General features: G+C 46.1%; 1 protein-coding gene and 1 pseudogene across 3 annotated transcripts in view; one reads left to right on the top strand and one right to left on the bottom strand.

Annotated features, from left to right (window-relative positions):
• ATIM (timeless family protein) overlaps positions 1–22181 on the top strand; it is an 87622-nt gene that overhangs the window by 34893 nt on the left and 30548 nt on the right. For 2 of the 3 annotated variants that reach the window (XM_086804634.1, XM_086804636.1), the window contains exons 7-13: positions 102–232; positions 319–528; positions 627–805; positions 18743–18824; positions 18912–19535; positions 19612–19943; positions 20025–20153. In XM_086804634.1, the coding sequence (XP_086660760.1) occupies positions 102–232; positions 319–528; positions 627–805; positions 18743–18824; positions 18912–19535; positions 19612–19943; positions 20025–20153 (1687 nt within the window). The remainder of the gene's footprint in view (positions 1–101; positions 233–318; positions 529–626; positions 806–18742; positions 18825–18911; positions 19536–19611; positions 19944–20024; positions 20154–22181) is intronic. The other variant, XM_086804635.1, reaches the window with a different exon arrangement.
• LOC147633666 (uncharacterized) lies at positions 4450–5609 on the bottom strand (annotated as a pseudogene).

Here is a 22181-nt window from a genome sequence, read left to right as displayed (position 1 = left end):
GTTTCTCGAAGTTGCATGTTTCCATGATATTTTGGGATTTTCACAGTCTGTTTTCTATCTCATTTTGAAAATTGCTGCTATGACTATTGCCACTGGGCCAGTGGTCATGCAGTCTGTCAAAGATGACATTTGCAGAGAACGAAATGGGATTCAGCCTGCAGATGTGACATTATTTTTTGAGGTGGCGAAGTTTTTTACTGCTTATCAGCGCTACAAGTTTTCTACTTTGAAGGTGCATGCCCTTTAACCTTATTAGTTTCTAAGATGCACACAGCATAGGAGTTGGATTTTCACATTCTTTTGGCCGTGTGTTTGCAGGTAGAGGGTAGAAGCAAGGACCTCAGTAACACACCGGGATCTGATACTAGTTGCCTATTTCAAGGGCAGCTTTGTGGCCCTATTGCATCGACAATGGATGAAGACATGTTTACAATGGTTGTATCACGATGGCATGCATATGCAGAGGCTGCAAAAGAAACAAATGACTGGATATCTCTCACTGTAACTGGCACATTATTCAAAGAAATGGTATTGATTGTTTTGGATACTTCTTGTCTCTCTCATTGCCACAAAGAATAACTGGAAACCTGCCACTGTTACTTTAAAGTAGCGATTCTCATCTGCAGGTTCGAATGCTTGATCTTGTCTTGAAAGATGCTAAAGATTCAATTGAGATGGAACAGGAAGAATTACGGGTTGCACGCATCCTTTTATACAAAGTATTGTATGACCAGACAGAGAAGGGAACTTTCCGATTTCTTTTGCATCTACTGAAGTCATTTGACATTCACAAGCAATCGCGCAGGTGCCTGCCTGATAGAGCCAGTTTTCCTTTTCACAGGAATAGATTTAGCATGGTATATTTTGTTTAATCAAATTGAAGTGCTCTCATGCTTTAATTTATGCTATAAATTATGGCTAGTAGGATTGAGACCTTCCTGGAGTGCTTTGACTAGTCTGATTGTGGCAGATGGATATTGGTGCTGTAAGAAGCAAGTGCATCTTGTAGTGAGGCTGTCATTAAGGTCACCATTGGTGTTTATAGAAAAGGCAGTCATGATTGGTGTTTATAGATCCAAACACAGCCGGCTCTATTTCACCATGTGCTTCACTTTAATCTAACCTCATCTCTTAGATGGCTCAGGGCCACCGGATGCCTATGGAAAATAATATGTCCATCACCATTTGAATTAGTATTCTACTGGGGTAATTTTTCATATATGACTGGCCACCACTATTGTCCACAATCACTTTCACAGCCACCACTAAAAACGGAACCACCATTCATAAGGGTTCATAACTTTTTTTAATCTCCCAGCTCAATACTTACATCTCCCTCACTGTCTCTTACATAACCAAGAAAAAGTTTGTTGTGGCAGAATCTAGCTGGGGACAGGCCCTCGCCTGAAAGCGATAAAGCAGCCCCAATGCCAATTGGGGGCCAGTGAGGATCAAGACCTTCCCCTTTTGAGTCACAAAGTCACACCACACAATCAAATCATTTAGCTTGTATGGCTTGTTGGTTAGTGTTTTTTAGCGATAGAGATTCTAAGTTTGCTTGGTTCTTATGGCAAGCGGTGTTTCACAAGTTGGATACTTAGTTGAACATGACTTTGTGGATCATCCAGAATCCGATGGACAAATAGAGAGACACACTTCAAGCTTATGTCTTTCAAAGACAATGTGATTGGGAAGAACATCTTTTGTTTGTTGATTTTGCATATAGTAGCACTTAGCATGCAACAATTCCTGTGAGTGCGTTCATCTCTATGTATGGGATCAACCTTTGGAAGATAGCACATGGGAGTTTGTTGAGTCTCTCAAGCGGTACTTTTTTGATTTTCTTTCTAAGAGCTTCAACGTTTGACAGGGAGGTTCTAGTTTAGAGGAGGGAATATGTTATAACCCCTAAAGGTCATAATAAGCTGGCTTTATTGCTGAGTTTAGGCCAGATGTACCTTGGCGTGTGTGGAAGACCTATTATAATAATAGGGGTCTTTTATTGGGGCTCCAAGCTTGTGTAAGTGAGTGGTGTGCTCATAATCAGGTATCTCTGGGTGTGAGGATTCCCAAGAGATCAAGGTCAGCCCTAGGTCATGAGCTAGCCGACAACTAGATGTTGTGCTTTGCTGATATGGGACACTGGGGTTTGACATAGCACCATAATTGTTATGTTGACAAATTAAGTCTAGCCTCAGGCTCCGCCGGTGCTGTGGACGAAGCTATAGTTGGGTGGTGAGCAAGCCAACTACTTGTGTGCGTGTGCGTGTGTGTGCGCGCACTACATCCTGATCGGCTTAGGGTTAGGTTAACCCAAGGTGAGGGGCGTGTGCTAATCCATGATTAGGGTTAGGGTTAATCCAAGATTATTGTTAAGGCTTACCAAGGCATGACGACTTGGAGGGTTCACATGTAGGCTAAGGATGCTAGTAGGATGAGGTTTGGATCAGCCTTGAGTCAATAAATTATAGCAAGGGGCTAATTGTAGCTAAAACCTTATAAATAAAGTGCAGGAAAGCTTATAAATAAAGCAAGGGCCAATAATAGTGGGGTTATTGCTATATAAGTGACCTTGGGGGCGCTTATGAGTTATTGAGGTATCCACGTGATAGACAAGAGAGCTTATAGGGGCGTGCAGGACCTCAGGGCGAGGGAGCTATGAGCGGGTGGCTCGGCTTGGTGATATGGGATGCCATGTTGGGGTCAACTGGGCTCCGCAAGCTTGTGGCGATTAAACCTTAGGCTCAGGGGGTGGTTCGAGGTATTGAACCTACGGTTCGGTGATGAGTCGCTAGCCATAATCCATCGCATTCACGCGGTGTGTATGACATTGGGTCTACGAAACCTTTGTTAGGGTTTCTCAGGTATGTGGGTTTAACCCTAATTCTTTGTGCTTTCGTGTGACAATCCTTGGTTAGGTCTATGGAGACCTTGTAGTGGTATCAAAGCCGGACTTGACTAGTGATTGAACCCGAGGCATGGAGGTTGTATAGATAGTGACCTCATGCAGGATGACTTGGCAAGAAAGTCAGGTGCTTCTATTGCATGGATGTGGGGAAGGCAAAGGGAAGTTTTTCTCTGCATGGATGCGTGGGAAGACAAACAAAGAAGATTTCCCTTCCGTAGATGCACAACGAATTGAGGGAACGTGTCAAGACCTTTGTACCACTCAAGAAAATTACCTCATGCATGTGTCAACAAACATAAGCATAGAAATGGACCTTGAGCAAATCAAACACAAAAACCTTAGCATAAACAATAATCAGAAAATTAAACATCACCATCTACTCAAGATTGGGTTGAATCTTTCCCTCATGCATGTAGTCCCCTTCACAAATTAGTCCTTGGAACTACAAATATTGTCTTGTACAAATTTGGGCTTGCACTTTTCAAAAATAGAATCGTTCACACATAAAGAGTGTGGAACTAATAAACCTAGTTCACACACGGATAAAATAATACGTACAAATAATGGCGTATGGGCAAGATTGCTCAACGTCATCTCTCTTTCACATACTCACAAAGATATTCACGTCAATGCCACACAACGCGTGAGACAATCCAAGAACCCTAGCAAAGTATTTGCTTGCTAATCCCTAATCTTGGGCCCCCTAACCCCATTGGATTAGATTCCTAATGCGTAGATTAGTGTCCAAGATACTTGATCAATTAGAGTTGAAACTTGATCAATTGAGAGAGAGAGAGAGAGAGAGAGAGAGAGAGAGAGAGAGAGAGAAATGAAATGATATATTAATGTCTCTAAGAGGCCATAATGGCCTATGAGACCAAAACTGAGAGTACATCTGAAGTTGGTGTCTCATTAAAAATGATATATTAATGTCTCTAAGAGGCCATAATGGCCTATGAGACCAAAACTGAGAGTACATCTGAAGTTGGTGTCTCATTAAAGAGAGAGAGACAGAGAGAAAGAAAGAAAGAAAGCTGTATTAACGTCTACTAGAGGCCGAACTCGACCTATGAGACAAATCAATGTACAACTGTCAATGTCCTCTGGATGTCCAGAAAAAAAAGGACAAAATGAACATGAAATAAACTATGAAAGTACTGAGCTAGTGGGGGGGGGGGGTGATGGATGGAGCACTATTGCTAGAGGCTTAGTATGCAACCTATATGCGTAGGGTATACAAGAATGCAATGCAGATCTGTCTAGCTCCAACCAGTACCATAATGGGGGTGTAATATGTGATACATAGGCGCGAGCCAAAAATCCCTCGGAGCATGATCTCCGGGTGTGAGTGGAAGTGATCTAGTCACTCCTGGAAATGGTGTTGATGTTGAGCCCGTATCTCTGTGATCTCCCTCTGATGTAGTATGGGAGTCTGGTAGCCTGGTGCTCTCGGTCTCCGTCTGGCTCGGAGGTCCTCAGCGTGCTGAAGTGTAACCCCCTCCTGTGTCCGGGTAGGCACTAGGATAGATCTCTGGAAGAAATCAGTGAGCTGGAGCTGTCGCCCACCTCTCCCTGTGGTATGAGTCCGTAGTAGTGCCTCTCTGTGGCGCTGTCTCTAGCAAGAACTGGCCAAATCTGAGTTGGTTTGCGGGTTCCATGATCTGGCGGAGTGAGGGATGTCCACTGAAGATGGTGGTGTATCTCTCTCTAATGTCACTATATGCTCTGCATCTGCATACATAATGCTCCTCACTCTCAACCTCCTCCTGGCATAGTCTGCATATCCTCTCTGCTCTGGGGATCCGTGTTGCCCTACTTGCCTCAATCTCCAGTTGGTGTGAGGACACTCTGAGCTGGCCAATCGCCACTCGGGCACTGTGAGGCATGTACACATCCATATATCTGGGTCGCTGAATGAATCCATCTGTTGAGATACGCATAAATTGATCTCTGTAGTATAGCATCTTTGGCGGTAAAGGCTGGCTGGGTGTAATCCAAGTCTCCTGAGTGTATCGTTGCCATAAATCTTGCCGAAGGACTCTGTTCCTCTCACTGTGAGAGAGCTGGATGTGTGGTGCATGTATATCATACTGGAAAGGTGGCAGGTGATCTATGTTGAGACCATGCTGAGTGAGCCACTTTATCATCTGTGAATACCATGATCTCCTATCTCCACTCTCTGTGAGCTGCCTGGACGCCTCAAAAGCTCTATGTGAGAGTCGATCTGATGGCATATCCCTGATCCTCTGTATGAAGCAAATCGTCTGGAAGAGGGCCTCTACTAGCATAGGAGGTGTGGCAAACTCCGCTCGGACAATGTCATGTGGGACGGAGGGTTTGCTGTGGATCATCCGTGAGAGCATGAGAATCTGAGGCCTCTCTATTTGAAACCATGTGGAGGTGGCGAGCCCAGGTGCCCATACTGTTGCAGCGTACATCAAAGCAGGGGTGACTGGTGTGTCAAACAACCACCCCTTCGTGCGGGGCTCCTGGAAGTGTGCCTGGTGACATTGTCTCTCTAGCATGGCCAGAGTTGCATACCCTTGTGTGAGTCTATTCCAGGTTGCTTGTGTCATAGTAAATCTTCTTGGCGGAGTCGCAAATGTGATCCCTAAGTACACGAGTCTACCAACTCTACCTGTCCTCCTGCTAGTGTGAAGATGGCTTGTCGTTGAACCGGCCCTGAGGTGTGGAAAATCATGGCTTGTCGTTGAACCGGCCTTGAGGTGTGGAAAATCACGACCTTGGTTTTCCCAAGGTTCACTGTAAGTCCCCTCTGTGTGCAGAAGTCATCGAGTGCATGGAGATGATGTTGTAGTCCCATCTGTGACTCAGAGACCAAAATAATATCATCTGCATATAGCATAATGTGGATTGTGGTACCTAAGATGTCTACCCCGTCCCCACCACCGTGAACAATGAAGTCAGCCACCTCATCAATGTATAACCCAAATAGTGTAGGAGAGAATGGGCATCCTTGCTTCACACCTATGGTGCTAGCAATAACATTAGATAGCCCCCATGACATCGTATGCGCTCGAGGACTTGCTCATATAAAGCATAGATGCCCTAGACCATCTCTGATGGGATCCCCAATGACTGGAGGCGCTAGAAGAGTCTCTCCCGTGGCACCGTGTCAAATGCTTTGCGAAAATCCACAAAGGAGGAGTATAATCTCCTCTCCTGTGTCGTAGCCTGATCAATCAGACATCTCAAAGTGAATATATGGTCAATAGTGGAGAAAGCTCGTCGGAATCCAGCCTGCCTTGGTTCTCACAGTTCCTCCTTCTTTGCATATGAGCTCAACTCTGCCTCGAGCACTGCACCATAAAGTTTGGCCAATGTATGACCAATCATGATAGTCCTGTAGTTGCTGGGGTCTAGCATGTCTCCCGCTTTGTGGAGACGCACGATGGTGTGCATAGTCCACTCAGCTGGTAGGCCCTCCACTAGTGCCCTATTAAAGAGGTGAGCAACAAAGGGATCCAGTGTGTCAGCTGCATAAATAAGATGCTCACTCTGTATACCTGTGTGGTCAGCTGATCTCCCATGCTGTAACCGGTTGATAGCTCTCTCTACCATCGCGGTAAAGAAAGTAGAGGTGGTGGTAGGACGGGGCTCCTCTGGTTGTGGTATGGGCGGTTGCTGAGGGATATGGAAGAGGCGCTTTGCATGTGTGCCATGTGTGTGGATCCTCAATCGGGGTACGAGGGCGAGGCTCTCTCATCCTGCGCCATGCAGTGGCTGTATCTCTGCTCATGAGTAGGTGGTATATATCCCAGTACTGTACCTCCTCATATGCATGCCTCTTACTGCGTGTGAGGGTCCTTATCTGTCGGCTCGCTTGTCTCTATGTAATGGTCCCCAGTGCTCTCTGGGCACGGAGGTGTCTGTATAGCTCTCTGCACTCATCATCATACCACCGATTTTGGGGCATGCTCCCAGATCTATTTGTGTGTGCAATGTGTGTGATGGGGGAAGCTGCGGGTGGCGGCCATATGTAGTAGAGATGACATCTGAGTGGTGAGTGTGTCTAGAGGTGACAGGGGATCCATCTGGAGTAGCCCATCATATACATGATGCTCATATATGTGCGCCAGGTCATGGGTGAAGTAGAAAGTGGTATGCGATGCTTGTGTGGGTGCTGGTGTGGAGCTCGCTAGTGACAGCAAGAGGTACGTGTGATCCGCACCGATAGGACAGGGGGGGATGGTGAAAGATGTCACTGGTCTCCATGGACCCCATGATGTAGTCCACTGTGCTACCTCCCCTTGACCGTGGAAAGCATGTCAGTGCTCCTGAATCCTGCCACTGTCTCATCTCGTTATAAATAACGAGATGGTGTTGGGCTCCCAACTCAAGTAAGTGATGACCATATTTGGTGTTATTCGGCCCCACGTCCTCTGACACCCTGCAAGCTCCCGTGTCCTCCACCTCTAGTGTGTGCATCACCTGGGGGTGCTCGAAATCATAAATGTCGCACTGTCGGCTCTATGTCCGTGCATTGAAGTCCCCCATAAGGAGGACTTTCCCCCAGGTTGGAGTAGTGTATGATCTCATCTGAAAGGGCTGCATATGGTGACTCTCCCAATGGCCCTGTGTCCTCCTCCTCTCTACTCTCCTCCTCTGCTGTCATGGCATATCTCGATCCTCTAGGAGAGAAGTAGCATAGAGCAATGTATAACACCCTGTCTCCGAGAGCTGCAGTCTGATCCACATGTATCTAGCCTCCTGGTCACGTGCTACCACCTGTAGGCGCTCATGTAGCTCTCGCCTGAAGAGTACCGCTATACCTCCAGATCCTCTCGATGTGCTGTGCCGTGTGGTCCCCCTGTGTGTAGACTCCCACTGATAACCCTCTACTTTGGGTAGCCCCCTCTCTAGGCTCTGGTGTGTCTTTGTAAGTAGTATGATGTCCCGTCCCTCCATGACCTCCTCCATCCTCCCAGGATGTGTCCAAAGTGCTCCATTGCAGTTTTGTCCTATTTTATTTTCTCATTCCATGATGAGATATGCCATGGACATTATTGGATCTTTAGTAGATGCTTGATATCCCTCCCTCCCTCCCTCCCTCCCCACCCCCCCTCTCATGCACACATGCCGCGTGTGCTTGAGGCAAGGAAAGAGGGGAAATGGGCGGTATACAAAGATGGCCGAGTCATCATTATAGAGAGGAGGCCCGCTTGACGGTGCGCGGCCTATGAGAGCTTGCGATTCACGGTGTGGAATTGCAACGGAGCCCTTAGAACAGATGCGGGATACTTTCAGACACAGAGGCTATGTATCGGGAGATCATGGCAGAGGATGTAGGGTTGCAGAGATCAGCACAGGATGAGGGGGAGATTACAGATTATGGTAGGCATTTTCTCACACTCGGGAGTGCACATGGGTTGGTCATATACAATGGCTTATTGAGATGGCAAGGATCAGATGCTCTCACACTGGAACTCTAAAGGGGGAGCGAGCACAGTGGACTACTTGATGGGATCTCCTTCATTGATACCTGATGTGTGGGGTTTCACGATTTCCAGTAGGCCCATTGGCATAGCAGCCGATCATGCATACTTGAGTTTCACACTAGTAGGCAGATCCCCGAGAGATGGGCCAGCCACTCATCTACCTAGGTACACGAGATATCAATTTACACGTGAGACAGTTGGGGTTTATCGAGATGCAGTATTTGATGGCTTGTTCGTTTTAGACCTGCATAGCTCTCTGGACGAGATCATGAGAGGATTGGCAAGTGTACTACATGCATCCGCCTCATATGCGCTTCCTTGAACTATGATCCCTTCCACCCACCCCCGTAGCACTGCCCCACAGACCAGTTGGTATGATGATGAGTGTCATGAGACACGAGCATAGCTACAGCGTGCGATTGCCATTGGGTCTCACATGCATAGACAGGCCAGGATGATCTTTCGGCGCCTTGTTGTGCAGAGGAAGAAACGAGCCTATCTGGCTAAGCTAGAGGAGGAGATCTACCAACTCTTCTTGGGGAAGGACAGCAAGAGGGCATGGAAGATGTTTCAGGAGAGACAGCCTGGTACTTCGATTACTGCACCTGAGGCATAGCATACTTATGCTAGAGAGTTATATGATGCACCAGGACAGCCCCCCACCCCCCCTCCACTAGGAGCTAGACCGGCTAGCAGCACCTTTTTAGCTATGCGGATGGTGCTAGATGTGATAGACAGGTTACAGAATGGAAAGGCACAGGATCATGATGGGCTAGTTGAAGAGCACTTCTCATATGCACGAGACACTTTGGCTCCGCTCATCGTACATGTGTTTAATCGTGCCATTTGTGAGGGTTTCTTGACAAGCTGGACAGAGCATATCATTGTACCACTCTTTAAGAGTGGGGACCCCATGGTACCAGGCAACTACAGGACGATCATGATTGGTCATTACTTGGCCAAATTATATGGCTCTATATTGGAGTCGGAGCTGAGCCGATGGGCAGAGAGGCATGGTCATCGAGCACATGGACAGGCTGGCTTCAGGAGAGGATTTACTACCTTTGATCACATACTGACACTTCGGGCACTTATTGAAGAGGGCAGGGCAAGGATATACTGTTGCTTTGTGGACTTTCGCAAAGCCTTCGATATCGTACCACGTGCTAGGCTTATGCACAAATTGCATGACGTTGAGGTACCCGAGGATATGCAGTGGGGGATATATGCTTTGTATGAGTCTGTGAGACGGGCAGAGTCCGAGCTCCAGGCGGACTATCTGATAGGGTGACCAGCACGATAGGGGTGAAGCAGGGATGCCCGCTATCGCCCACCCTCTTTGGACTGTACATTGATGCGGTCTCTGATCATGTAGACAGATTGGGAGGCCCAGGGTCATGCCTGGTAGGGGTGTTGATACCCATCTTGTTATATGTTGATGATATTGTTCTAATCTCAGACTCTCCGGAGGGATTACAGAGACACCTGGATGCATTACAGGCTTTCTGTGCGGATAGAGATCTGATAGCGAACCTTGGGAAAACCAAGGTTATGGTGTTTAACACCACACCGGCATGGGTGACGAGAACAGAGCCTCAGTTCACTTTCCGAGGGGAGCCGATAGAGTATGTCAGGTCATATGTCTACTTGCGAGTTACTTTCACATGATCGTGTTTCTCCTTGAAGGAGGCAGCAGCGGCTAGATTAGCTCGAGGGCATGCAGCCTTGGGGGCACTTGATGTTGGGGTAAAGGTGTTATGTCCACCCTTATAGTGTGTACAAGCCCATAAGTTATAGTACATAGTACACTTAGTACTTTTAATGTACTAAGTGCACTATGTGTACTAGTGCAATATACATGTGTGATAGGGGAGTCACACACTCATGCCTCATGAGTTGACTTATCCCCACAACTCTCTCTCTCTCTCTCCCTTGTGCTTCTCTGTGTATGTCTCTCACATTAACCTAACCCTAATTCTCCCATCAACTGGTATCAGACTCATTACTTTTCAGCATTCGTGAAGAGAAGACAGCTTGGGGAATGTGGCAGAGATTGCTGAAAATAGAAGCCCTCCATTGGCTCAGTCTTCTGCAGTTTGCCTGAGGAGTCCTTCACCTGCACAGCTGCAGCAGCATCAACACGACCCTCCTCTTTTCTGCAACAGAATCAGCAGTCAACATCAGAATTGCCCCTCAAATTCAGCCCAAATTAGAGGTATTTTGCTTCAATTTCGGGAATTTTTATGTCCATTATTTGCAATTGAGCAGGTACAGGTGTCGAATTGCTCAATTTTGAGCAAAATTGGCAAAATTGGGTGACATTGGTCACAATCAGGATCAATTTGCAAGAAATTGGTCACAATCAGGATCAATTTGCAGGAAATTGGATGTCAAAATTTGGGGCTTTTGATGTAATTGTGCAATTAAGCACTCATACATGCTGTATGATGTGAGAAATCGCACATTTGGGCAAAATTGCAGCAAATTGCATTTCAAATCAAGGGGCTTTTGTGCCGATTTGGTTGATTTGCATGCAGGCAATCGCATTTGATGTTGTGGATAATGTGTTGATGCCTTACAAGCACTCAATGTGCCTGTAAATCAAGGGGCTTTCATGTATTTGATGTATATGTGGCCAGGGGGAAGCATCGTGAACACTCTGGATGCCTTCATGTGCGTCAATGTACCATGTATGATCAGAAATTGATCTTAAATCAAGGGGCTTTTCAAGTTTTTATGCTTGTTGAGCTTGGCAAAGCAGCAGGCAAGACATTTATGCCTTGAATCCTCAAAAATCAGCTTGCAGTCAAGGGGCTTTTGCCCAATTTCTGTTCGGGACTGTTGTATGCAGTGTACGGGACTGTAAAAGTCTGATTTTCACTCATTTGGACAGCCAGGAGAGCATTTATTGCTATTGTACCTGCTGGTACAGATTTGGCACAGCTTTGTGCATGTTTTGGCATGGCTGTACACTGTTTTGAGTGACCAAAAGGTTCAATTTCAGCTGCTGAACTTGTCGGTACAGGTTTGGTACATCATTGGTGAGCACTTGGTACTGCTGTACAGTACTTTGGAAGGGCAAAAGAGCACATTTAAGGTGCTGTCCAAAATCTGCAGCAACCAGATTTTGGTGTTTTCATCACATACAGTGGGAGAAAAGTTGCATTCTTGCTTCCGCAGTGGGAGATAAAGCTTGGGAGAACAACTGTGAGCACTTTGTGTGCTTTTGGTGCAGTGTTTGCACATTTTTGCAGGGAGTCAGGCATTGACAGGTTGCATTTTGCTATGGCAACCACAGGTGAGAGCTTTTCATTGCTTCACATCAAGAAGCTTGAAGGCTCGCATAATTATGATATTTGGCAAACCCAGTGCTACAATGTGTTGCTCCAGAAAAAGCAGCACAAGCCTATCAAAGAAAGGGGTGTGATGCCCGCTTCTCTTACTGCTGAAAAGTGGGAAGATATGGATGAGCTGGCAAGATCTACTATCATGTTGTCTGTGTCAGACTCATTACTTTTCAGCATTCGTGAAGAGAAGACAGCTTGGGGAATGTGGCAGAGATTGCAGGACTTGTATGCCCAACAAAGTGTCTCAAGCAAAGTGTATTGGTTGAAGAAACTCATAGGCCTTCAGATGAAGGAAGGGGCGTCTATGACAGCCCATCTAAATGAGTTTAATGGTATTGTCAGCCAGGTCATTAATCAAAAGTTGGCAATGGACGATGAGTTCAAAGCCACTTTTCTGTTATGCACTTTGCCAGAGAGTTGGGACACATTTAGGACAGCCACTAGCAATTCGAATGCTATGCTGTCATATGCAGATGTTGAGGGTGCTCTTCTTCAAGAAGAGATGAACAGGAAAAACAACTCTGTTGGAAAGTCCAATGCAATGAATGCACGTGGGAGATCCCAGCAAAGGGGGAAAAGCCAAGAAAGGGGAAGGAGCAAGTCTCACTCCAAAAAGGATTTGGAATGCCATTATTGTGGCAAGAAGGGACACATTAAAAAGCAAGGCTACAAATGGAAAAATGATCAAAAGGAAAAGGGAAAAGGCAAAGACAAAGAGAAAGATGAAGCCAAAGATGTAAAGCCAAAGGGCAAAAGTGGAGTCAAGATTGAAGAAATCAATGTGTCACATGCAGGTGGCAGTGAGGATGAGGTCCTATTTACTTCTTCACTTGATGCCCATTCACTTCTTACAGGTGGTCATGGTATGCACTCATGGATCATTGATTCAGGTGCCTTCTTTCATGTCACAGGTTGCAGAGACTTGTTTGTCAGGTATACTGCTGGCAATGAAGGAGTGGTTTATTTGGGTGATAACCATGCATGCAAGATTCTTGGCAGAGGTGATGTGAGGCTTGTATTTTCAGATGGCTCACAGCTTATGCTCCATGATGTCAGGCATGTGCCTGAGATCAAGAAGAATCTGCTTTCTACTGGACAGCTTGATGATGCTGATTATGTTACCACATTTGGTAGTGGAAAGTGGAAGATTAGTAAGGGCTCACTGGTTGTTGCCAGAGGCTCTAAGGTGGACACTCTTTACTTTATGCATGCAGGTGTTTGTCACCATGCTAATGTAAATGCAACCGAGCTGCCGGAAATTTCTATGTGGCATAGCCGGTTGGGACACATGAGTGTCAAAGGAATGGAGCAATTGTCTCGTTTGGGTTACTTGCGTTCTCTAAAGTTTTCAAGTTTTCTGTTTTGTGAGCGTTGTATATATGGTAGGCAACTACAGTGCCCCCACAAGAAAGCTCTTGGACAGAAAGATGCTCAGTTAGAGCTTGTGCATACAGATGTATGTGAGATGCCTCAGCTTTCTTTGGGAGGGGCAAAATATTTTGTGTCTTTTATAGATGATGCCACACGCAAGGTGTGGGTTTATCCTCTTCGTTTGAAGAGTGATACATTCTCAGTGTTTCAGAAGTTTGTTGCTCTTGTTGAGAATCAAACTGGCAAAACACTGAAGGCTTTGCGTTCCGACAATGGTGGAGAGTATATGTCCAAACAGTTTCAGGACTTTGTGACGCTAAAGGCATCAAGAGGGAGCTCTCTACTCCTTATGATCCTCCACAAAACGGGACAGCAGAGAGGATGAACAGGACCATTCAGGAGAAGGTCCGTTCTATGTTGTCACATGCTGCATTACCTCATGGTTTTTGGGCTGAAGCTGTTATGACAGCCGTTCACCTTATAAACAGGTCACCTAACACGAGGCTTGGTGGGAAAGTGCCAGAAGAAGTATGGACAGGGAAGCCTCCGTCATACAAGCACTTGAGAGTGTTTGGTTGCGTTGCGTACGTGCACATACGCAGGGAAATGCGCACCAAACTTGATCCTAAGTCTCACAAATGCATATTCCTAGGATATGGTGACAGAGGTGAAATGGGGTATAGACTTTGGGATCCCGTGAATAGAAAGATTATACGCAGCAATGATGTCATTTTTGATGAAACATGCATGTATAAGGAGCCTGCAAGGCAACAGGAGCCTGGCAGAGTCATCTTTGATGATGATGGACATCATGGACAACAACCAAGGGCTGTAAATCAGCCATTACAGCAGGAAAACCAGCCCTTAAATGGTGCTGAAAATGGTCCAAATGGACAGCCAGAGATGGCAGAAGATATCCCTATGGATATACCACAGTTAGAGGAGATACCGGGCATGATTTTTCAGCCTTATGGCATGGAACAGGAGCCACCAATGGGTGATATGCAGGCTGAACAGCAACCTGCAAATGATGGTCATTGGGTACGGAGGTCCACAAGACCCTCCAGAGCCCCTGACAGGTTTGTTCCAGGGGTTGACTACTTGATGCTTACTGACTGTGGGGAGCCCTCATGTTACAAGGAGGCTTTACAGAGGGCAGACAAGGCTCTTTGGGAGCGTGCCATGAAGTCAGAGATGGATTCTCTGCATAAAAATGGAACTTGGAAGTTGGTGCATTTGCCTGCAGGCAAGAAGGTTTTGCCATGCAAGTGGGTATACAGGCTCAAAGTTGCATCAGATGCAAAGCCAAGATGACACGGGATTGTTTCTGCATGGCCAGGAGGCCAATCTTCAGAGGGCAGAGCAGTCGCTACAGGTTTTTGGTGTAGCTTCGGGAGCATTGATCCATTGGCGCAAGATAGTGGCCTTTTGGATCAGTAGCGCTCCCGCTCCGGCATGGAGCCCAGACCCGGGTTTTAGATGGATTCCTCCTGGCACAACAGTGCGGTATTTGGGTTGCCAGATTGGACTTGATCACCTGAGCAGCAGAATGACATTTCGAGCCAGCGGACCCACGGTGGATGGGAGCCTTTACAGAGTTGGGGATCCTGATTGCTGTCAGAGCTTGCACTGAGGATGGTAGATGCCTCTACTATGAGATCCAGGATGAGGGCAGACTTCAAAGAGTGGAGGCGGAGTCGCCTTTGGTTGCAGAGTGCATCTTTCAGAGGATACGGGTAGTGGCCGCCGCTGCCCGGAAGTGGCATATTGATCCAGACCCTGCAGATGTGGACTCTGATTGGCGCATGTGGGCATATGCTGCGTGCCCCTTGGCCCGGCTCCAGTGGGACCTTGGCAAGTACGAGTGGCATGATCCTTATGCGTCCCCCGAGGCCACAGAGATCACCTTTATCTAGTACACTGTTCGGTTGGGGAGGCATAATTTGACTGCGAGGAGGATTGTCTCTCCAGCTGCATCGGAGCATTGGTGGCTATAGGGACTCTCACAGGAGTTCCTGGAGGATTTCTGGACCAAGCTCTGGGCTAGTCGATAGGCATGCAGGATCTCGACTTTCCAGTGGCTGGTTGCCCACAGGGGCTCTGCAATTGGCACCTGGCTTGTCTACAGTGGTCTTCCGGCGGCCTGCGTCCGATGCGGCCACCCATGGGAGACACAGAGACACTGCCTATGGGACTGTCCACAGGCGCAACAGATTTGGTTGAGGATGCTGCGCATTTTGGCCCACCTCTCTTCAGAGGGCATGTATACGTGGGGTGCCGCTGCTTGGTCGACTTCATCAGGGCCTGCTCTGGGATACGAGACGGAGTAGGGCAGCCAGACCATCAGATTCATTAGGGGCCAGCCTTGCCTTGTTCCTTCACCGGATTTCTCGTCCGCCGGCTAGACACGGGAGAGGGATTTACGATGGGAGCTCCTCAGCAGCCTCACCATCTGGTTCACTTGGAGAGCCCAGTGTTTTAGGGCCTTTGAGGGGAGATTGGAGCCACCAGCAGAGACTGTTCGGGGGATTTGGCAGGAGTTGATTCACACCCTGCGAGGACAGTATGACCGCATCCGGGGCGAGTCGGATGCGGCGATCTTGCGGCGCCAGGCCTTTCACACCACTTGGCTCAGCGGCCCCTTCTATACCCTACACGCGGGTACCCCCCGTTGGCACTACGGCCCCTTCTATACCCTACATGCGGGTACCCCCCCGCTGGCACTACAGGCCACTTGTTTGGATTTCCCCCCCTCCTATTGTATGATATAGCCTCTCAGTTTTTTGTACTGATATTTGTACTTTTTTGCACCTAGGGAGAGTCTCCCTAGCTGCCTTGATTGGATCTCTGCTCTGCCTACTTACGAGCAGGAGAGGGTTTTGTAGCCCAGCGGGCGTTTTTTTTAACTAATGAAAGGATCTTTTTTCGGAAAAAAAAAAGTAGTATACTTGCCACCTGTCTACATTTCACAAGCGACGTCAGAAGACAATTTCACTCGCACAGTTCACAAGAGGGCGTCCCCAACTCATGAACTACATGCACAATTCACGCATGCAACAAAACAGTTCATGCGAAAACAAGTTCAAAACTTTACATGCATAGATGCAATGCAAGAATGCACCATGGAACAGTTTTCCATTTCATTTAGCTAGTAACCCATGGTACCATATTCTGGATATGGGCACGGATCAATATCCCCAGCCTACATAACTAGCCTACTGGCTCTTGGTGTTGACAATAAGTTCTCGACCATGCTAGTCCATCTTATGGAACTCGTCTATTAGCTTGAAGCGCAGAGAATGCCCAAATAGTGACAGTTTTGGTGTCGGCAAAGCTCCATGAGGTATATTCCAATTAATCTGTGGCCCAAATCCATCTTTGAATAGGCAATGAAATCTCCCTTTGATCTCATAATATTCGGGGCATTTGCAAATGTAATGCTCTTGTCTCCACCCATGTGAGTACAACCGATAGTTCCTCTCCTCTATCAATCCCGACAACTCTCACAGTCTCCACCTACAATTGATGTGAAGAAACACTAATCTAGCCTATAGCTATCGTCATCGCATGTGAGATATGTTTGAGCACATACTGGGGTTTTTGGATGAAGGTATCCTTTGTGAGGTGGAGAAAATGATGCTGTAAAACTGCATTTTGTTGCCCAGTTACTGAGGAGCCACCCATGTAGTGTGTACCTCCAGTCTCGTGAGATCAGTGCGCATGAGGTGGTGAAAATCCTGATGGGTGAGTGGGAGGAAAGGGAATCAAGACTGTAATCGAAGAGACAGAGAAAGAAAGAAAGTTATATCAAATGTCTCCTAAAGACCCAATGGGTCTATGAGAGCAAAGTGATATAGTGCTATCCATGGTATGTCTCGTCATGGAGAAGAAAGACAAAACACGTTCAAATAACATAGCTCTCTAAAAGTAGAGGCTAATACAATGATCAGCATGGGGTATAAGCACTAGTACAAGAGACTCTCATCATGGAGTACATGAGAATATGAACCATGTGGGGCACATCATCCTCCGGTAGAGGGTGCATCTCTCTCAAGTATGGCAAGCACGGGGTTACTGAGTATGGCCGAGAGGGGGGGGGAGAGAGAGAGAGGCCTAGGATCTAGACTTAGAGAAAGGAAGAAAGAAAGTTATATTAAAGACCCAATGGCTCTATGAGACCAAAGTGATACAATGCTATCCATGGTATGTCTCATCATGGGAAAAAAAAACAGAACAAGTTCAAATTACATAGCTCTCTGAAAGTAGAGGCTGATACAATGATCATCATGGGGAAGTACATCAAAAATCGTCCCAAAAGGAAAGGTGTGCGGCGTGCGCAATGAGTTTGAGATTTGATGATTCCATAGTTGTTTCTCGTACCGGTACGAATGGGTTCGTACGGTACGATACCTTACGATATCGTACGGTACGAGTTTTTTTTCCCCCCAAAAAATTATTTTTCCTTGAATTTTTTTTCCAAATGCTTAAAAAAAATATAGAAACCCTGCTTTACGAAGATCCCAAATGCTCGCAATACTTCACAACTTTTGTGTCCACTCAGTATTCCATATGGGATTGTTGAGAGACCTAAAAAATCTGGCGAGGTAGACTGGTAGTGTACACTTGATTGGTAGGATGAGAGAATCTTGCTACATCATTTGGGGATCCCTGGTATAGGTATAGGCTAGACAATTAGATTCTCAAGTTATGTATGAGGGAGAAGATTTGGACATGGCCATTTTGATCTAGAGAGGAGTTCCTAAACTTATCACCCTAGATGCACTCCTCGTATTTGTGCAAGGACTGTCCCTTAGTCATAAACGCCACACTGGGAGACCTTTGGTATTGCATTACCCATCCATGTTCTTTTTTGGAGACAATCGGGAGAGACACATATCCATGTTCTGGTTCCTCAAGCACTGTAGACTCCTCCCCTCCCAACCTTCCCTCACATTCAAGCTTGAAGCTCCATAGGTTGTAAGTGTAAAAAATAAAAACCGTATTTTATCGTACTGTATCCGAAAATTTCATATCGTACCAAAAATTCCCGTACGGTATCGTATCGTACAGTATCGTATTTTCGTACCGTGACAACCATGGATGATTCCAAGTGAGTTCTGAGGGAGTGGAAGAGGGAGTGGAAGATTTCCATGTCCCCCTTCCCTAACAAAGCACCTAATGTGTGCAGATTTTGAAGGAACCTTGATCCCACCCCGCATTTCTTTACTCCAAAGTTGCTGTACACATCTGCCTCGGCCTATTTTTCTCAAGGGGAGGCACTGAAGTTTACCATGAGTGTACACTTGTAGCCTTGTTGGGCTGACAATGACCTGACACTCCTTATCTACTCTGTACAGTGTCCAAGTGGCCATGATACATGTACCTGAGACTTGATGTATGTGACAAATAAAAAACTGACACCCCATATATCATGTTGGGTCACTGGATTGGAGTAGTGTTGCTCATTTCGTGCTGGATGCCCTAACTCAAGCAAATGCTTGCTAATAAAGTAAACTAATTTTATTTTTCTCAAAGAATTTATGTGCACATTTTGAAAAGTGTAAAGTGTTTTTCATTGTTTATCTGATAAAATCTTTCTTAAGAATTTTTGAGTGTCAACAAATGTGCTAATCTGGATAAGCACATATGTGTTGCAGTCACTTGGCTGACCTTATCGAAACTGTTCATGTGGTACTCCGTATCATAGAGTTCTTGACAAAAGAGGATGGTGCTTTGTGGGTAAGTTAGTCAAGCCTTTTAAACCTCTTGATAACGAAGTTTTTTTTGGCAATCATAAGTTTTTTGAGTTGTGATGGAACTTTTCAGGTTTTAAAGAAAAGCAGAAAGCCGAGTAAAAATAAAACAAAAGCAACAGACATAGAACATGTGCAGAATCAATCAGACTGTTTCAATCGAGACACCACACCAGATCTGAACATTGTCAACTCCAAAGCCAATGTTGCTGCAGTTGATTACTCACCTGTTGACTTGGATGCCAATGCTGTTGCAGCCAATCATGAACCTTCAAATGAAAACATTAGTGGTGAAGCTGTCAACAACGAGAGCCAAGATTCTGCCATCCTTACGGAAAGTGTGACTGCTGAACAATCACATACTGTGCAACCACGTAGAGAGACTGATATGGGCGTGGGAGACAAAGAAAGGGACATCACACACTCTCCAACTCTTTTGGATAAGCACGATGGAGATAAGGCAGAACAGGACAGAGAATCTGAGGAGGAAGCAGAGCAAGAGGGTGCACGACGAAACACAGAAGTTTCTCTTAATGTTCAGAGGTGTGCTGCAATGTTTGCAGACAATACTGTGGTTCGCAACTATTGCTGGCTATTGAAATCTTTTACAAGTAATACGGCAGCGACAAATCACTATATTATTTGTATGCTACAGAGGATTTGCAAGGACTGTTCTCTTGAGCCCATGCTATTCCAGGTAAGAGCCAGTATGATAAAGTATTCTGGTGCAATGGCTTTGTGGGCCTAACAACTTAGTCTTTTTGTGTATGCAGCTATCATTGTTGCAGATATTTTACGAAATTCTCTCAAACAGAAAGGCTTCGAAATCAGAGGAGCATCAAAGGCTTTTTGCATTTCTGACTAAGCTAATAGGAAACTTTTTCAAAAAGTTAAAGGCTCAGCCCCTCCTATTTTTAGATGTACTCTTTTGGAAGACTCGACAAGAATGTCATCTTATCACAACCAATTATAAGATCCAGGTGTTGAGAAAAATGACTGGGAAAACTGGGAAAAGCACTCCAAAAAGTTCTATAGCTGATGCACTTGGCAATGATGAGGCTGAGGCTGATCCTTGGGGTTCACCAATGGACCAGTCTGAACATGGGTAAGTATACAAATTTTGTTTTTTGGTGTCAAAGTATGGATGTGGAAAAGAAGCTGACAGCCTCCCTTGTGTTTGTTACAGACTGAAGATTGATGGCAAGTCACAATCAACATCCGAAAAGTCCAATCAATTGTCAAAACATGAGAGACGGAGAAAGAGTGGATTGTTTACTGAAGGACAAGAAGCACAGCTAAAAGAGTTGTTTGAGCAGTAGAGTTCTACCTGAAAGCATTTTTTTTTGAATTTGGACTCTGTTCATCTGTTTTTCCTAATGTTGAAGGCTGTTGGTAGTCCAACATGTTTAGCTCTATCACCTGTAATAGCATACTAAAGTCACCTTTCAAGGTTCAGGTTTCAGAGGCCCCTTTTGTTACCTGTTGAACATGCCTGCCTTTACCATCATAGTCCAACATGTTTAGCTCTATCATCTGTGATAACATACTGAATGTTAGTCATCATCATCCCCTTGCCGCTGACTTCCTTGTGGTGTCCTATTTTAGCCTTTAGAGCTGACCATGTTAGCTAGAGGGGCTGGTCACCCCTCAAATCATTTTCCCATATTTTCCCCATTTTATGGAGTCTTGGACATTTTATCCTAGTCGTGGAGAGCTGGTCGGCTGTCCCTACATGGACATATATATATATATAGCTGGCCCCCCCCTCACTCTTTTTCATTGCTTAGCATTGTTTGTTGCCGTCCCTCACATACGAGGCCTTTTCCCCTCTTGCGCGGGACTTGTATTCTTTGTTGGTGATATTGAGAGTAGGTCTATGCCTCTGTTGCCTCTCCATCTCTCTCTCTTACGAGATCAGTCTCCTACATACATGGCTTGTGGGATCTCACCCGAGACAGATATGCACGCCTCGCCCTGGAGTCCTCCCGACAGTTAGCTTTACAAGGAGACACGGCTTGTTGGTATGGACAGATGACATCTTGGTTCCAGGCACATGGTTTTAGCATGGACAGATTGCCTCCCTTCCAGTATTCTCTGGAGGCACCCTCTCTCACTCTCACACGGACAGAGATTACCAGACTCATCCGTTAGGATTTAGTTCAGCTGGACATTAGGAGGACATGGATACAGCCGACTGAGGAGCTGGGCACGAAGATGGCTTTCTACAGAGAGCATTTTCTTCAGCTCACAGCAGATGGTTTTGTTATCAGACCCAGTTACATGGATGTACACTTGTCTCATGCAGTACGATGTGCTATTGGTCAGATTCGCACATCCTCACACCAGCTTGAGATTGAGATTGGCCGATATAGAGGTATACCAGCTGAGGCCAGGATATGCCGAGTATGCCATGGGGAGCCAGAGACAGAGTTGCATTATATATGCCATTGTACTGCATACTATGAGATACGTGGTCGTTTCCATTGTTTATTCAGAGAGGGTTTTGGACCACTTTCCAGAGTCATGGGGTACCAGGACCAGAGGTGTTTGGGATTGTTCTTGCTTGAGCTGCGGAGACATAGAGATAGCCTGCTTAGGCGCACAGAGAGCCAGACTTAGAGGCACATTACAGACTTCTTTAGTCCAGCCATCACTGCACCAGATGGACCACAGCAGCAGCAGGACATGGATACCGCCCACACCAGAGGTACACTGAGTGATCGTGCGATTGAGCTTGGGTGGTCCAGACGCCCACGACTATGGAGGAGGGCATCCCAGCATAGACGGAGGTTGCAGCGGCGGATTCGGATTATTCTTGCGAGGCATGCGAGACACCCAGTCAGGGTGCTGACCATAGAGGATATTGAGGAGATCCGCCAGTGTCCGATGCGGCACATATTATGAGATGGAGGCACCTCCATAGTGTACCCCTCCGTCCCACATGATATTGTATCCCCTCACTATATTCCACTCACCTCCATAGCATACCCCCCCTCACTATATTCACACCCTATAAGGGTTTCTGTTTACCTTCCATTTCCAGTTTCATTTTCTAGGTGCCAGTAGTATCATCTTTATTTTTCATTTTCTAGGTGCCAGTAGTATCATCTTTATTTTTCATTTTCTGGGTTTTTTTTTATCCAGACATTGTATCAGATCCACCATGATGTAACTTTTGGTCTCATAGGTCATTATGGCCTTTTGAAGACGTTAATATAACATTTCATTTCATTTCATTTCTCTCTCTCTCTCTCTCTTTCCCTTTCCCTTTCCCCTACATGACTTGAACCCCCCCCCCCCTTCCTATTGCTGCTGTTTCGCGCTGGTGTCATGGATTAATTTT

The sequence above is a fragment of the Cibotium barometz genome, chromosome 11 (genome assembly GCF_041138505.1).
Source record: "Cibotium barometz isolate CiBa-2024 chromosome 11, ASM4113850v1, whole genome shotgun sequence".
In the NCBI taxonomy this organism is placed as follows: domain Eukaryota; kingdom Viridiplantae; phylum Streptophyta; class Polypodiopsida; order Cyatheales; family Cibotiaceae; genus Cibotium; species Cibotium barometz.
The sequence above is the reverse complement of the archived record's forward strand: the minus strand, read 5'-3'. Positions and strand labels throughout refer to the sequence as shown.